This window comes from Excalfactoria chinensis, chromosome 5 (assembly GCF_039878825.1).
Source record: "Excalfactoria chinensis isolate bCotChi1 chromosome 5, bCotChi1.hap2, whole genome shotgun sequence".
Lineage (NCBI taxonomy): Eukaryota > Metazoa > Chordata > Aves > Galliformes > Phasianidae > Excalfactoria > Excalfactoria chinensis.
Window position 1 is genome coordinate 34,754,214 of NC_092829.1, and position 17,946 is coordinate 34,772,159.

General features: G+C 41.2%; 1 protein-coding gene across 2 annotated transcripts in view; it reads left to right on the forward strand.

Moving 5' to 3' along the window:
- The first annotated feature begins 1,074 nt into the window (after positions 1-1,074).
- Positions 1,075-17,946, forward strand: part of CSTPP1 (centriolar satellite-associated tubulin polyglutamylase complex regulator 1) — a 79,898-nt gene continuing 63,026 nt past the window's right edge. For both annotated transcript variants that reach the window (XR_011903642.1, XM_072336994.1), the window contains exons 1-2: positions 1,075-1,585; positions 11,546-11,648. Coding sequence is in view for 1 of the 2 variants with exons in the window: in XM_072336994.1 (XP_072193095.1) it covers positions 1,426-1,585; positions 11,546-11,648 (263 nt within the window). In the remaining variant the exon portion in view is untranslated. The remainder of the gene's footprint in view (positions 1,586-11,545; positions 11,649-17,946) is intronic.

Genomic DNA, 17,946 nt, shown 5'->3' on the forward strand with positions numbered 1-17,946 from the left:
GTTGGCTATAACATCCTATTTGGTTTTGGTTTTTTTTATATGTGTTTGTGACTGTGAGTAGAAGTTGAAGGTGAGTTTCCAACAGCAACATTCAGCTTTTCCCTCAGTGGAGTAAAAACAGGTTATGTGCACATCTATCTTGGCTGGCATGGAACTGTTTTCTTCAGAGTGTCTGGAATTGTTCTGTATTCTTTGTTTTAGGATAAAAACAATGCTGATAAATATGCCAACGTTCGCAGTTGCTGCTAAGCAGTGTTGTACAGAGCCAAGGCCATTCTCAGAGAAGGAGATAGGAAGGGACAGTATTAGTACATGTGATTTAAACCAGCCAAATGGATATTCTGCCATATGACATCATGCAGAAAGAGTTTTGAAGGGGATGGGTGTTCATTTCATGCTCTTCCACTCCTTCAAGGCTAGCTGATCTTCAGTTGGGAGGTGGGAGCAATTGCTTGTGTATCACTTGCTATATACATTCATATATCTATACATACATATACATAGTCATAACAAACCTTTTCCTTTTCTCTATCTTAACAAACAGTTCTATCCCAGCCCTCAGGTTTTAGGTATTTTTTCCCCCTATTCTCTCCCCCATGCCATTGGGAAGTGGGAAAGTGTGAAAATGACCACATGGAGCTCAGCCATCCGTAGGGTCAAACCACAACAATATTAAAGTGTTTTATTTAATTTCTGCTGCTTTGCATTTGACACTAAAAACACAACATCCCTCATCTGGAACTCCTGGGATTATGACCTCGGCTGGGATTTTTCTAATGCTGATGTGAGGAACTGCAAAGGCTTTTGGAAATTCTCTCTCTGTTAGCTTCTGGGATAAGGGCACTCAGTAGGACCAGTTCCTACTGGTCATGGGAAGAGCTCTGCCTGGACAAGGGCCATTCCCTGAGAAATTCCCAGATGAGCAGAAAAAGCCCCATAGCTCAGGACTTTTCTGCTACTTTCCTGTGGAAACAGGCAATGCCTGATGCTCCCCATTCCTTCCTCTCTAGAGCACCAGTGTTGCAAAACAAACAGAATCACGAGCAGAGTGAACATTACTGACAAGACTGATGTAACTGCATGGGGTTACATCTCAGGTCACGGCTGGCCCTGCTCTCTGGGATAAACTAGTCACACAATAATTGCCTTACGTTTCTCCTCATGTCACTTTGTCTCTTCAGCCTTTCTCCCTCTGTTGAGTAGCCCGGCCTTGGAGCACACAACCCGCACCGTCCCAGGGGATGCCTCCTCAGGACCAGGCTGCTCCGCTCCTTCACAGACCCTTCCCGACAGGTCTCTCCTTTCCCGCCTTTCGCATTCCCGCGTCGAGGGCGGCCGTGCCTTGCTCTGGGGGGCCGCGGCGGGGCGGGGGCTGATGCGGGGCAGGCGCCGGACCCGCTTTCGGGCCGGAACCCTGGCGGTGTGATGGTTCGTTCCCAGCCGGGGCGAGCGGAGGAGCAACGCCAGGCTCCGGGAGCCAGGAGCGTCGGGTGCCTTGGAAACGGACGGAAGCCGGGAGGAGGCGGCGGCGACGGTGGCGAGAGGATGCTGAGCCCCGAGCGGCTGCCTGGGCCCGAGTACCTAGGTGAGGAGCGGGGCAGCCCGGGCCTCCGGCTGCGGTCCGGTGTCAGAAGGGCTCGTTGGAACAGGCTGCGGCCCGGCCTTCCCGGGGAGCCGCGTGCCGGCCTCGGGGCCGCGTGTGTGGCGGAGCGGGTGGGGAGCTCGGTGCCCGCCTCAGCTCGGCCGGTGAGAGGGGGCTGCAGTCTCCCTGATGGCCTGAGGACAGCGAGCTGCTCGCTTCCTCAGCGTCAGAAAGGGTGCTGCTCTTCAGCTGCGAGGGGGTGGGAAGGTGGGCTTTTCCTCTGAAATAAAGGTAATGTTTCCCGCTGATGTCTTTATGCCACGTAAAATAAGAACCTTTTATTTTACAAAGCAGCCACTCCCTTGCGGGCTGCATCCCATTGTGCTGGCTCTGGCAGTTGGTGTTTCTGCTAGGTGTTCCAGTAAACTAAAGAGCAAAGTGATTAGGTGTTATTGTGTCAAATGAAAGGTAATTATGAGGGAAATAAGTCAATATGATGTCACTTAATTGCTGAAGAGAAGATGAACTGCAAGCTGTGAGCATTTGGAGTGCGTTCAAATCAATGTTTTTGAGGTGAGACTCTTCAGCCATTACCTTCTAGGCCTAAGAGGCTGTTTGCTAATAACTGTTATTAAGGTATACTTAATTTGCTGTGGCTTTGTTGAACAAGGAAAGGTAAGAAATGATGTGTACTGGTTTGTGTTACTTGTTTCAGCATGGTTTTGCTGTCTCTGGTAAGCCAGAATGTAACAGAGCTAGAGAAACATTGTAGCGTCTAGTAAATGGAAAGCTACTGTTGCAGCGGAAGGCTGAAGCAGCTGTTTCTTCAGCCTAGGTTAGGGTCAACGAGTCAGGATCCGACTTCCCTTTTCAGGGCGCCCCACAGCAATAAAGAGGGCTGAAGAGTTTAAGCGGAGGGGTGATCTACATCCTCTTGGAGTAGAACCTCTGCACTTTTGCCACTAGGCTGCTGGTAGGTGCTTTGTACGTGCCTACATACCCACACTGCTGTTCTGTATTACAGAAACTCAAGGCAGAAAGTAGGAGTTTTAGCTCTTTGTGCAGGGTAATTCTTGAGAATCACAGAATCAGAATCACAGAATCAGAGAATTGTAGGGGTTGGAAGGGACCTCCAGAGATCATCAAGTCCAACCCCCCTGCCAAAGCAGGCTCCCTATACCACGTTGCAGAGACATTCACTTTGGTGAAGTTCTTATTATGGATTTCAACTTTGGCAATAGTTCAGGTATTTGAGAACAATATTGCAGCATGCCATTTAGATACACCCTCCAATTGTGTGTCACCCTGTTATACTACATCAGCATTTTCAACTCACGCATTAATGGAGACACTCATACTTTTCCACAGAATTGCTCTAGGCTGAAACTTGCAAAATTTCATTTTTTCCCTTTTTTAAAGTAAGCCAACTTGGTTTGGGGTTTATTTAATTGTTTTTAATGGAATATGTGCTTAACGCTTACTTGTGTGAAATGGGTCAGTGAGGACTGAATCAGTCAAAACAAGCTAGGAGGCAGACTACCAGTTCTTAAAGAAGAAATAATCAGTGTTCTATTTTACACCTTAACTTCAGATGTGTGACTTTGGAGACGTGTGCGGTGTTGTGCAAGCAGCTCTATTAACTTACATGAAGGTACATGAAATGTCTCCTCCTCCATTTCCTGATCCATCACCGTTTTTAAAATTATTATTATTATTTTAGACCTTCTAAATTGTTCTGATGTTTGGATTAGGAAAAGACACAAATAAGCATGTCCCTTCCAAGCCTAAGGACTCTATGATTCTATGTCAGATTGTGAAATAATTACCTAAGAGCTTGTTTAGTTGATAGTGTAGGGAGGGTGTCCTGTTTAATTTGCAGTCTATCCTCTACTTGAAAGTGTCTTCATGAGGCTGCTCACAGACCCCATGGAATGAATTCTGTCCTCATTGTAGGAAATCAATAAGAAGTGTTTTCATAAGATTTTTATTTATTTATTGCTTTCTACATTGCCCTGGCATTCTGAAATCACTGTTATTTGGATTTGTCTTCTTCCGTACCTCTAACTCTTGTTAATACAGTTCTCTGTTGTGAGGTTGGAAGAAATTGTGAAAAAAAGTTTCACATTCTGTAATTTCCTTCGGAAATTGTTTCCCCAGGCTGCCATATAAGATATTCTTTGAGCCTTCTAGATTGGATGGCACTCTTTCTTTCTTAACCTGGAATAAGCAAGCTTCACCTAGCCTCTTTTCTCTTTTCCTTTCTCAACATGCAAAACAGGCCAAATGAAATGAGCAGCCAAAGTAGTATTTTGTGCTACTTGATGTGTTTATCTTTTTTTCTTCCTTCCCTTTGTAAGGTAATTCTGTCATGTCCAGTTTGGATGCTAAGAGGACAATATATTCTGACATATTCTAGGGGAAGTAGAAGCAGTTGTGAGTTAAAGTAAAAATGGACAATGAACCAGACATTCACCTAAGATGAAAAATAACTGCAAATTTTTGGTATTGGGAAGTGCAAATCTCATGCCAGAGTGACTGTGAGACAATAGGTAGAAGAGCAGAGATGACTAGAATTCAGTGAATAGGAAAGGAGATGAGGTCTGCAAAATTGACAGAAAGAGCTGCAGGGAAGAAGCTGTAGCAAGCAGGATGTTTAAAACAGTATTTTCACTGAATAAACAATAGTTAGTGTTTGGGGATAGTGATGAAAATGTGTTTTACGTTTGATGGATGAGACTAGAATGACAGTAGGCAAAATAAAGCTTATTTGAGACAAATTTCCATGCCTTCCTCATTACAGCTTAATAACTGGTGATTGCTCCATTATTTATAGCAGGCAACAGAGCACTCAGTTTATTGTTCTACTCATGCAACTGTCTTCTGGATCTTCAAATTGTAGAATTCCCCATCTTCTCTGTTAAAAAGAAAATGCTGAAGATTATTGCAAATTTCTGAGATTTTCCTCTGGAGTCTTCTTTTCTCTACTCCCTAATTCAAGGATGTTGGTTGTTTTTTTTTTTTTGTTTGATTTTTTTCCTTTCTTTGCCAGCATAAGACATGTAAGAACATAAATATACCATTAGGGATAGGGAAATGCCTTATTGGTAAAGCATGGAGCTATTAAGTGCCAGGAACATGGTCCTGTTTCCTCATCTCTCTTAGGCTTAATGAGTTGAAAGAGCATTCACATTTTACAAAGCCAAGAGTAGCTTCCAGCAAAGTACTTCAGTCACACAGTGACCTTGCACAAAGCTGGGGTTTACTCTTTTCCTGAAGTACTGAGTTAGAAAGTCCAACTGCACCCTCAGCAAGTTTGTGGGTGATGCCAAGCTGTGTGGTACAGTTGATGCACCCAAGGGACAGGGATGGGATACCATTCAGAGCGATCCAGACAGGCTGGAGCAGTGGGCCCAGATGAACCTCATGAGTTCCAACAAATCCAGATGCAAGGTCATGCATCTGAGTCATGGCAATCCATGTCACTGTAAGCCTGGGGATGAAAGGATTTGAATACAGCCCTGCTGAAAAGGGCTTGAGGGTATTGGTGGATGTCAGTGATGTCAGTGATGCATAGTTACAGCCCAGAAAGCTAACAATATCCTGGGCTGTATCAAAAGAAGTATAGACAGCAGGTGGAAGGAGGTGATCCTGCCCCTCAGCTCTGCACTGATGAGACCATACCTGGAGTGCTGCATGGGATTCTGAGCAGCCTGATGGAACTGTGGGTGTTCCTGTTCTCCAGTATTGGACTAGATGGCTTTTAAACTCAACCCTTCCAGCTGTAACAATTCTATGATTGTACAATTTTCTTTACCAACATGTTACAGGCAAAAAGATTAATGCACTAGAAGGGCAATACAGGAAAATAACAGCAAAGCAACCAGTGCATATAGGATGGTATTTCATGGGAAAAGTAAAGGTACTCACCCATCTCCAAAGATCCAGGCTCACAGAAAGAACTCCACAAAGGAGGAATCTTCAACCAGAGATCCTTCCCCAGTTGCAGACAGCCCTTAAATGAGGTCTAAGAGAGGTACAGCCAGGCTCCACCTCTTGTCCCACAGCTGAATAGCCTTCACCTGTGCTCCCAGGGCTGACTGGGTCCTTTCTCCCAGTGTTCAATCAGTGTTTCAGGCTGTGACTGAACAGTTCCCATACGGCTATGTGTGTGTCTAGGGATCTTGATCAATGCTGAGTCTCTTCATAGTTGAGACATTTGCCAAACTTCTATGGAACACCTCATCTGAAAGATATTCTGGTCTAAAAAAGAGATAACAAAGCCTTCTTCTTTTCCCTTTCTTACTCTTTGGTATAAATAGGGGAGCTATAGTGTGGAGGATGAATGACTTCCCTGCTGATAGATTAAAGTTTGCTTGTATGGATGATAAGTCCATATCCTCCTAGATTCATACTTTCTCCAAAAGACTGTAGCTTCAAACCAAACCAGCTGTTGTGCTACATGGTATCTACCTTAGCTTGATAGGTATCACATGGAATCTCGTTTTGAGTGAGCTAGATTTCCAGAACTGGAGAGCCTCTGTGTTTGAGTATGAATTGATAGGGAGCCTGTCAAAGGCTATCTAATGTTCTTGTAACAAGCAGTAGTGGTCATTACTTCCACAGTGTTAATAACATGCTGAATAATTCAGATTGATTTATGTTTTAGGGGAAAAAAGCTCAACAATTGTGCAGTGAAGAGGTGGTGATGCCTAACATCTGCACTGCATCTTGCAGGAGGTAGTTGCTGGAGGGACTTGGATGGTGAAGGCAATCTGTGTGCAGTCCTGGGATGCTTGTGCAGTGAAAGACTATAATGTCACAGTTTGTGATTAATGTCTGATTGATTTTTTGAAAGAAATATTCAGTTGTGGTCACGGTAAAATTACAAACTGAACCATTTCTCAAATTTTTGGTTGAAAGTGATTTTAAATCCATGAATACACAAAATATGATGTGTTATGTGGCCATTTAGCACGCATTCCTGAACAGCTGTTCATGTCTCACTCATATCATAGTGTTATCTCTGGTATGGCTGGGTCTACTTGCACTTTGCTATGCGTTCTGTCCTTTAATTTCATTTTTTAAGGCTAATAGGAAATTAGACTGACAAGCTGTGCAAAGCTGTGCCGAACTATAGCTGTACAGTGATTTTGCTCTTAGGTTGGTTGTTTTTATTTGCATACTTCTCTTGCTAAGTCCATTCCGTGAGGATATTTGAAGAAGAGAAAAAGAGCATCCTGAAAGATTATCAGTGCTGAAAAGTCTTTGGGAGCTGATGTTATTCTGCTTTTTGTAGTTTATATGCATTATTATTACTCATGCAATATTAGCTGTAATTGTTTTTGTGTTACTGTAGTTGTCTCTGATGTGCTTTAATACAGTGGGGTCCTTAGTTCAGTGGGGTCCTTAGTTAAGCTCTCATTTAGAATAAATTCAGGAAGTGTATTTAGGAGCGTACAAAGTAGCAGCTAGAGATTTAAAAACACCAAAAATATTTCAAGTACATTAAATCTTGTAATGCTCTTGAACTTCTGATAACTGAAATGAATTAGAATGGTAATTGCATCAGAGTGTATTTTGAGCACTTCAGTTGAGGAGGAGGAAAATAATTAATAAAAATCGGTCTCATTATCCAGGAATTCCCACTCCTGATTTTTCATAACATTCTGCTATGCCAGGAATGAAGCAGCCAACAAAAAAAACCACTCATGCATACAGTAGGTATTGCTCTGGTAGAGAGCTTGTGATCCATTAGAAGGCATCTCTTATGACAAGCTGAGCAGTAACGTAGCTAGCTGATTTGGTAATTTGACAAATAAGACTCAACCTCTGCTCTTGGCTGTGGTTCTGCTGCTGCTTTAAACAGAACATACCTGTTGACCTGTACTGATGTGTATTTTACCATCCTATATAAGTTTATTCCAGTCTGCTGGTGTACTGATCTACAGGGTGAGGTTTTTTGTTGTTTTATTTTTGTCTGATTGTTTTATCGGCCTCTTAAAAAAGGCAAATCTCTTGGAAAGAAAAGCTCCATCATGTTGCCATTGTGTGCTGAAAGAGATAACATGCAACTCAAGGGAATGGCACTAAGCACATTTAAGGTCTTAATCCTTGCCCTCGCTGCTCCTGGGCACTGCTGGTAATAAAAAAAATACAAATACACAATATCATTACATAAAGGTGGCATGTATTTTCTTTCTTCCTCCTGAATTTCTGACTTAGAGAATGTCAGTGCATACATTCAGTTTCACATAGTAGTATTTTCCTTTTTCTTCAAGAATTCCCTCAAATGTCAGTGCTTGTTCTTATAATATTTTTAGTCAAACCTACAAATTACCAGGCCTGCTTGTTCTTGTAAGAAAAAACAAGTCATTCATTGGCTTACAAAAGGACTATTTTTACTGCTATAATTTCAAATGTAAAAATAATTTGATACAGTTTCGGTTAAAAGGAATCAGTTGGGGTTGCACAAACTATTGTAGTGGAGAATGTAGGGATTGTGAACTGAGTGTGGATGTATTTCTTTCTCTGTCTTTTACTTCTAAGCTGGAGGAAACTCATGTGATCTGATCAGGCCATGCTTGAATTGAACAGACAGCATTCAACACTGAATTTGTTTTTGAGCCAAAGGGTATTAATTCCAAAATGTACTTTGAACCTTGAGCAAGTGAGTGATGGTGGGATGTTGGTGTGTGAGTGGAGTGGCAATGCCATCAGTGCCATTCTCTCAAGAGCTGCAGTAGCTGACTTTGAGAGTGCTATGTTAGATGTACTGTAATCAGTTGTGCAGACTCTAGGTGTAATGTCACCATTAGCAGTTTCATGATGAGAGTTAAACTATTCCGTGAAAGGATACCTACTTAGCATCATGTCATTGGCTGCCAGAAGACTGTTCTGTGAACTTAATGCTATCTTTCTGTGAGAGGTGCCTGGCAGGCTTTAGGTTTGACAACAAGAAGTGGTACCTACCAAATGTGTGTGGCAGGTACGCTTGATTCCATTCTGGGGCAGCTGCATGGGATTTCAAGGAAGAGTTTAGAAAAGGTGTTGCATGGTCCATTAGCTTGCATGATTTTATATGAGTAGGGAGGGGAGCTGTAGCTAGAATAAGTCACAAACAGTAAATGATGAGGATGGTGTATGTGGAAGCTGCAGTAAACTGGAATTCTATCAGAAAGACAATGAATAGAGAGATCAGGTTGTAATTGTAGCATTTTGTGAGCATTTGAACTTTCCATTCTAATTTGGACTTGCTGCTTTATTTCCTAGTTGTTCAAAAAAATAGGAGCAGCATCTATAACAATACAACATTAACTCCCTGGATTTTCAAAGAGTTTGAAACAGTATTAAAAGCTATGAATCATCATGTTTATTTTGCATTGGACCCTGTGGATTTTTAACTTTGCACTTACATAAATAGGTAATGTTGCCATATAGTTCCAATGTTTGTTATGGAAAGTACCCTTTATATAAATTATGGTACTAATGTTTTGCTATAACTAGACCCCTGGCATTTCATTTTGTCTCTCTGGCCTGCTAGAACCTGCCCAAAAATTAATTTTTTCTATGACTGTTCTGTGTAGGATAGAGTTGGTTGGGCTACAAAACATTCTGCTTGTACTGTGGAACTTGTCAGCCAGAAAACAGGAAGCCAAAGCTGGGATTTGATTTGGCAGTGTGAACCATGCTACCTGGAAAACAGCACAGCAGTTGAAGCGTCAAGGAGAGAGGTTTCTTAAGTAGATCACAAGTGCTATTTTTCTTTTCAGCTTCTCTGCTCATAGTTTTCTTCCCTCCCCCACTTCCCTACCTGCCTTTTGGGAAATAAGGAGAGATAATCTTTACCAGGATCCTGAGACCACACAGCAAAAAATTTTATTTAGAATGTCTGTTTTTCAGTGACAGTATTCATCAGTGACCCATACATATTTGTGTACTATTTTAAGGGTGTCAGAAACGTCTGAAATTCTGTTGTGTTGAGTATTAATTTATTCTCCAGGAGCAGACTCAAAGGTATCTGTTAGGAGATGTCAGTCTTAGCGTGATATGTAGCATTGTGGGAACAATACCTGTTTCCTTTAGGCTTTTAGGAGAGAGGTTAATGACTCTAAAGAAGTGGAATAGCAAAAATGTGTTTCACTGGTAGGGGCTCTTCTACAACAGGGAGCACATACATCATCAGAAAGTTTAGAAAACGGTTTTGCAGTTGAGTTGGAACATATTGTGGACTGAGAGGAGTGGAAGCCTGTTTGCTAGTGTGGTTTCCTGACTTAATCTGGTACTGCTGACAGCTCTAGAGGGGCCTGGAAAGATGTTTCTGGGTGCAAGATGGGCTGCATAATGAAGAGGGAAGAAGGATGGGCTGAAATAGTTACCCAGCTGCTGTTATCTTAAGACTGTGACTGAGCTGCACGACTCATTCTTCCCTCAGGGGACACAGGTGCGCAGAGCTATTTTTCTTTAATCACTCACATAAATTAAATTTATTCCTTTGCATTAAAATAATTAAATAAAGCTACGCCCTGTATCTTTTAGTGCCAGATAATATCTTTGAACCTTTGGCTCACCATTTTGCTATCAGCTGCAAGGTGTTTTCCAGGGTGTGCTTAACCAATTTTACCATTGTCCTAAAAAGTGTTCTAGTCAGAGAAATCCCCTGATAGCAATCAATGTTCATACATACTTTTAATCACTGTATCCACTGGGAATAATCATTTCCGGGCCTCTCTTGAAGCCCACCTGCCCCACACTAAGATGAAAGGGACTTCCATGTTGTGCATCAAGTGGCACAGGCTTGATGCCTACCAGGATATTAAGCACAAATTAAAATGGTTTGAAGATGTGGGTCTGTGGTTGGCCAGTTGTTAGTTGAGGGGAGTGATGCTGCCAAGTCTGGAACAGATTGGCAAGGAGCAAGAACAGCCTTCGCCTTTCCTATATCCCCTAAGGGTCTTCTCCTGCTCTTTTTAGGACACGACACTACTTGCAAAGGTGCAGTACCATACGTGTTTAGGATGGAGGTGTGTGCTTTGGGAACAGGGCTTGTGTGCTTTCCAGGTTAGGAACAATTTTCCTGGGTTGGTTATGACTTGTTTTCTGATTGTTGAACTTGTAGGTTTGGAAAGTCTACTGCTTGTGCATCACGCCAGACTCAGCTCTTTGTTCCTCCGAGTTGATTTCCAGCCAAGAACATCAAAGGCACTCAGTGGCAAATCTGTACTGTTTCCTTCCTGGCAAATACTTGATTTCTTCAGTCTGCCCCCTGCAGAAGCAGCAAAATTGTTTGTCTTGTACAGTCCTACTCAGAAGACTTGCTAGTGTGGTTGCGTACTGGCAGATGTGCCTCTTCTGAAACCTCCTCAGGTTTGGTTTAGGCAGTTACTGGGACTGACTGTTGGGCAGTATAAATCTCTCCTAGTACTGAGACCTGTTCCCTACCTGCCACTCCAAGAACGTTTATTGATGCTTGTGTGGAAACAGATGTAATTTTATTTGCACCTTTAGAGAAAACTTTACAGAACAACTTTAAAGCTACTTGGCTTTGGTAAGCAGGGAGGGGCAGGGAACACCTAAATCTCTACAACAACCAAATTGATCTAGCATTGGTGATTTGAATATGAAATATGGCTGTGACTCAGAAGAGATGAAGACCTCCTCTTGGATAAGCATTTTCCAGCATGGCAGCCTCACAGCTCTGTCTCTTCTTCCTTCACTTGCAGAATCTGAAAGGATTTGAAAAACGGTCCACACTGTTAATGACTAACTGTGTAGCCAAGAAAGACAGCAGGATTTACGTCAGGAGTTCTGCTATCTGTATCTGGAAGAAAAAAACCTCTGGTCTCTAAATGAGGGAACAAATACTGATTGGCTTGTTTTGTAAAGTCCCAGCAAGGCTGGTCTGGCTCTGGGCTTTGCAGGCCCCTTGTATTCTAATTTCTGTCTCTTACTGTCTTTTATTTGCAGCTCAAAGGCATGTCCTCACGTACATGGAGGATGCAGTGAGCCAGCTGCTGGAGAACAGAGAAGATATTAGTCAGTATGGCATTGCCAGGTTCTTCACTGAATAGTAAGTACATCAGGACGCTGCCAATAGGGCCAGCCTGAGGGAGGCTATTGGAAACAGGCAGGGTACATGGAGAATGGAGCTGGACACATGCTGATTATGTTGTGAATGCTAGATTTCACTAGGTTAGCCAAGGGCTGCCTGAGTATGTCTCAGAAACGTGCATGGGTTTTCATACATTTTGGTACCTCTCCTGTTACATTCATGTGAAGCAGCCACTTTGGGAAATGAAGCCTTTAAAAGCATACAGAAAACCAAACCCTGCTTGGCTTAATCAGAGCTGTTAGCCAGTTTCAAAAGCAGGGATTGTTTCTGGTTTCAGCAGCACTCATTCTTTCTTTTTATGTTTGGATTCAAACTGTTTTGTCCCCTTGTGTCATTGTTACTGTGTTGAATGCTTTAATAGAATGTCTTGTGCTCCCCCACAACCTGCCTAAGTCCTTAAAGATGAAAATAATTATTAGCACAGATTGTCTTTTCCTACTAATTTGGGAAGTTATTGCTTATATCTCTTCATTTTGGAGGGGGGAGTTGAAACTGTGCTGATCTCCAGTGTTGTTGATGTTGACTCAGCCAATCACTGTATGTTTCGTCAACTTGATGTCTTACACAATGCTTAAGCGTTCCGTCAGCTTCATTAAAAAATCTGTTGGTAATGGGTGTGCTTGCAGTTGGTATGCTTCAGTCTGTCCTTTTATGCCCATTTGAAAGTCTGCTCGTTTGCTTCCTTTCCTGTTAAATTTTTCTTGAGACTAATCAGCGTGCAGAGCAATTTGCGGAAATATCTGTAGTACAGCTGTGGAAGAGGATTTCAATGCAGAGGAGCAGCAGCTTGCTTTCTCAGCTGATCAGAGTGCTGTGGGTTTATTTTGTTTGTTTTTCTTTACTGAAGTATGATCAGGTGGATCATCTGACCTCCAAATGAGATCTAACTTCCTACTTAAGCTGTCTGGACTGCTTAGGTTATATTTTCCAGCCCCATGTGTATTTCAAACTTAGAAATTTCAAACTTAGAAAACCAGATTCTCTCTGGTAAATTAGTAAATAAAATAAGTTATGCAGCAAATCTGAGTGGAAATTCCTAAAGCTTTTTTATTATTATTTTATTTATTTTTTAATATCAAGACAGAGTAACAACCTGCTCAAGGCCAGTGTGGATTTGACCATGCTTGGCAGAGGAAGTAAGATACAGGCCATTTTGCTACATCTGTTTATATAACAGATCTTTTAGGTAGATGGCACTGTAAAAAGGAAATATATTTTTTAGCACTACATGATCTGTTTTTCCCTCAAGAAAGTACTCATCTTTCACTTTAAAGAAATCATCCCAATTACAAAATGCAACACTTTTTTGTATAAATGCCTTTATTCTGTGGAATTAAGAAAAAACTAACAGAGAATTGAGGTTGTCTTGTTCTACTGTTACCCTGTAGCTCAGCATAAGTGGAGTAAAAATTGACTTTAAAAGACCTTCAGAACCTATTTTAGAATAGATAAAATACTTGGTTTTACAGGGATATTTAGGTACATGTGTATATGTGTACATACATGTGTATGTAGCCTGAACACAAAATACATCCCCTTTCTGTGGACTATCAAGGTATAAAGATTAAAAAATAAAAATCAGTGCATAGTATCTGGAATGCAACTCTTATTGCACAAACAAATAAACAGTACACTTCCATGATGTGGGCAAGTTGCAGGGCTAGTAATCATTGTTAAGTGATGGTTGAGGAGAATTAATCAGTGGCAGTACTTATTAGGGACAAATAAAGATACAATCTTCTGCCCTTAATATGACTGGGAGTCGTGATGCACCATCAGATTCAGGTGACTTTCCACAGAAGTAATACCGAGATTAATCAGCTGAACAAATAGTAAACAGGTGCTTAAAGAGCATGACTGTAATGACCTCCACCCACATCAGGGTTTGTTTACCAGGACTGAAAGGAAGGTGGCTGTGCAATACCCAGCTGGAATTGTTGTTCAGGCATCTATCCAGACTGGATTTGGTTTACACCTGCTTTCAAGTGGACATCTCAGGATGTTTTCTAAACCTTTGTGGATATATGCTTCAAAAGTTAAATAGTGGTGAAAGAAGTATTCCATGCTTAATTTGAAACTGCCCACACCACCTCTCTGCAGTATTTCTTCCTTCATCATGGCCTGATAACTGTTTTCTCTTCACTTCCTATTCCTGTTCTGTTTCTGAAAGAATACATGGTAATACAAGATCGTTATAACAAACAGAACTGTGAGCATAGAGCACAACCCTGTGATGGACTTAGGTGCTTATGTTTTTCCCAGTTACGTTCAAATATGTGAATTTCTAAAGCGGCTCCATTCACACTGAGCATTCCATGGAGCTTTTTATTTCCTGAAAGATGGGAATAGACTACATTTGTTTGTTTGTTTCACAAGTAATAAAGAACTTGTCACTCTTTTATTTCCTTTTAGTGGTATGGGTAGAATTTAGCAGATGGCATTGTGTTCATGACCCAAAGCACAAACAGCCTTAGTAATCTGGAGAGCTGTGAAACACTTAGCATGTGAAATGTGTGAACCCATATTAGAAGTGGACAACAAATGATCAGAAATATGGATGCAGATAGAACAGGAAGTTTCCTGGAGCTTAGTGTTAAGCTCCTACTGCCCAGTGGAACCGTACCCATTCACCTGACTGTCAGCATTTGTTCAGGCTGTGCTTTGAGAACTCCGCTCGTTTGTACTGCTCTGTCACAAATCAACTTGACTTGTATTTTTAATCTTACTCAAAGGTAACTTGTGAGATTCCTAAGGTTTATATGCACTGTTCCAGTGTTTTGCTTGTTCCAAGTTATTCTGTGTAAGAGGGTTGGTGTGCCCATATTTAGAAGTATGCTATTAGGATTTAAGATAAAGGGACTTGTTGGGGCCTCTGATTTTTCGTATTGTTCATTCTATCTGATTTTTCATATTGGTCATTCCTTGCTTGTGTTTACTTACAATTAGAGACTAAGCCCAGAACTCAGCAAGCTAGCAGGTAGCCCCACAGAAGTAATTTTTTTAAAAAACGTGTGTATATAAAAATAAAGTAACACAACTTCTCTAGTTTTGCCAAGATAATGAAGGTTGTGTGTCAAGTATGGTCTCTACATATTAAATGTTTTTAGAGGGTACACTGTACAATAGCAGTGTTCCATGGACCCCTCCAACTGGATTCATAACAGAGGGATGATCATGGCTACCTATCATGTGTCTATCATGCATTGCAGTGCCCTGCCTTACTGTGAGTCACTTGAAAACATTTTAGCGGCTATAACAGCTACTCTGTAGGTAATCATTAAGAAAAGATTCATTTTGGGGGGGATTTAGATTATCTGACTGAAATTTCAGAGTTGAAAAACTGTGTGGTCATACAGCTCTCTAAGCATGGATCAAGCTGGAAGTGTTTTGCAGGCAATAAGTTGTTCCTAGTTCAGGAAATGAAAACAGTTCTGTATTCCACTGCTATCCACAGCTGAGCACTAAGACTGCTGATTGTAGAGAGCTGACCTTCATCTTTACAGCTCTCCTTCCAGAATATTTTTAGTCTTCAAGGATACTTTTTTCTCCCGCTTTATTCAGTTGCTCATTTGTCCCAATCATATGGACATCTGCTTTCAATCTTGGGAGTTCTCTGAGGCTTCTCTCATCTGACTCACTCCTGACTCTTACAAGAATAGGGCTCAATCACCCTTCTGCCAATTAATCCACATCTTTTACCTAAAAGAGTAAAATCGTGCCTCTCTCAGGACTGGTTTGGATTTTATAGATTTGCTGAAATGCTACTGGTGTTTGTTCATTGCAAACCCAAGAAATCTCTGCTTTGCTTTTGAATCTCCATGAAATGCAGACTCTTGAAAACCCTTTGTGTAATTACAGACTAATGCTGCTTTACTTCTTCCAACCTAAATTCTGAGCCAGCATATCTTAAAGGGACATGTTCCTCCTATACATTATTTATCATCCTGTTTTCTTGATTGTTCCTGTACTGAAGAAAACCAGGGCCCCTGTGCTAACGCATTTGATCACTCAGCGGGAATGTGTGTTGTGTCCTACTTTAAATTTTCTGGGATCTTAAAGGGAAGCTGTGTGCTTATTTCACTTTAGCTGGAAGAAACAGCAAAAACTGTCCTTGACCAAAAGACTTTTAGTAGTTTTTGGTTTTTTTCTTCTATGGCAATAGTTGGCTTGAAACTTTCTCAGTTTGCAGATAGATACCCTACTCTGTTCAACTCTTTTAAAAGGTTGTTTTTTGTTTTGTTTTGTTTTTAATGTACTTCTCCCAGAACACTTCTTGTTTTCCCTTGTTTATAGTGAAATGTCTTCCCATCCATGTGCCAATGGATGACTGAGAAAGATATGTTGCTGTTTGCATGCAGATGTATCACTACCACCACTGGGCTCTGTGCATACTGATCCACGATCCCCTTTTTCTGTAAGGGATATTTCATCCAGGTCTAGCTTGAAGTATCCCTGCTGGATCTTGTTCACATTTGTGTGCTTTCTGATGACAGTTTTGATAATATCTATCAGAGAAGTTATCTGCAGTGTGCTTGTTTGTTGAGAATAGTGGTTAGATGTTGCATTTAGGTCCTTTAGAATAGATATTTAGTTTAAAATGCTGGACTGCGCTGTGTAGAGCACTGTTTTACACAGAGGAACACTTATTTAATTCAGAGTAAAAGGATTGGTAGTGCTGTATAGCTTGAGATCATTGGATAGAAAGTACTGAGAAGTATTAGCTTATAGTAAAGAAGGTACCTCATTTTGTCCCGCTCCCTAGACTGGCTGGAACTATTTGTTCAACATTCTCCTTAGGGATGACTGTGGTACTGTTCTTTTGCTTAATCTGGCGATAGAGGTGACACCAACTTGTTCAGTCTTGTACTTCTACATTAAGTTACCTAGATAAATCTGTAGGGGAAACAATGTCCTCTTGTTTAAAATGGTCTCTGTACCCTTGGGGAATGGAAGAGGCAGGAGGGAAGGGCCAGAAATGGGACAGATGGATGCCTGTGAGAAATAAGCCACTCATTGGAGGCAATGCTGAATGACAACTGGAAATAAGCTGAATTATCTGCTTATAAAGAGGAGAGATTCTTACAGCTATCTTAGAGCCTTTTTTTTTTTTTTTTTTTTTTTTAATCTCTCTGTGTGTGTAGGTCTTATCATCACCATCTATTTGTCATCTGCACTGTATCTTTCCTCTTTTCACAGTAACTTGTTCTGTCTTGTTTGCAAGGATAGTATGAGCTTGTCAAGACAGAAATTATATTGTACTGCATGTACTTTACAGCATCCACCACTGTAGAACATTTACAACTGTACAAAGCATGGAGGCATAAACAACAGAAACAGAGAGAAGGTCCTTAGGGCTTTGACAAGTTGTACTGTATTCCCTTCTTGAGAGACAGAGACTAATTGAGTGTCATCATTTTAATTTCTTGATAAGAACGGGGGGGAAAGGTGGTGTGTGTTTTTTTTCTTTTTTCCCTATTTCTCTTTTCAGAAACTTGTATCTAGGAAGCAAAAATTCTTTCAGATACTTACAGCAAATGTTGATATGCTGTTTAATACTATTTTTGCAATAAATGTTACATTTCACATGTTCCTCAAATCCTGTCAGAACTTCTGAAGTTGTTTTGCTTGGGTAAGAATCAAAACGATCACATTCAGTGCAAGACTACTGTGAGCGTGTGATAGGTATGAATTTGCTGCTGTCAGTGGCCAAGCTGTGGAGGTGTTCTTTGGGTTGAGAATCTCAGCTGGGATGACATGCTTGATGGCTCCTGACAGTCTCTCACTTGGGATTCCTTGATCCCATATGAGTGCTGTCTGTATCTCCTTTACTCTTCAGTTATCAGTAGAGAGAGAATAAATACGTGCATTCTGAGAGACAGTGCTCATGCCAGAAACTCTGAGGAGATCTTGCAGCTAACGTGAAAAAGTTACTCAGAAAGGCATTTTGAATGACTGTTTCTGGAGAACAGATGGATTTACAGGGCTGAGTTTGGTGATAAATCTTTCTGGGGATCCTATTATAGTTGCATATTTCTACACTTACAGATGTGTGCCCATTGAGGTCCATTTGTTGCTTTCCAATCTTGTTCCTATAGAGAAGTATCAGAATAGGAAAGCCTTTCCTTTGTAACCTAAGTTTCTGGCCCATAGCAGAAATGGGATTTCAGTACCACCTGCCTGCAGTATAAGGGGTGTACATTTGGATGATTGTTTGTTATTTTAAATTAGATGAATTTTGTACAGAGCCTGTAGACTA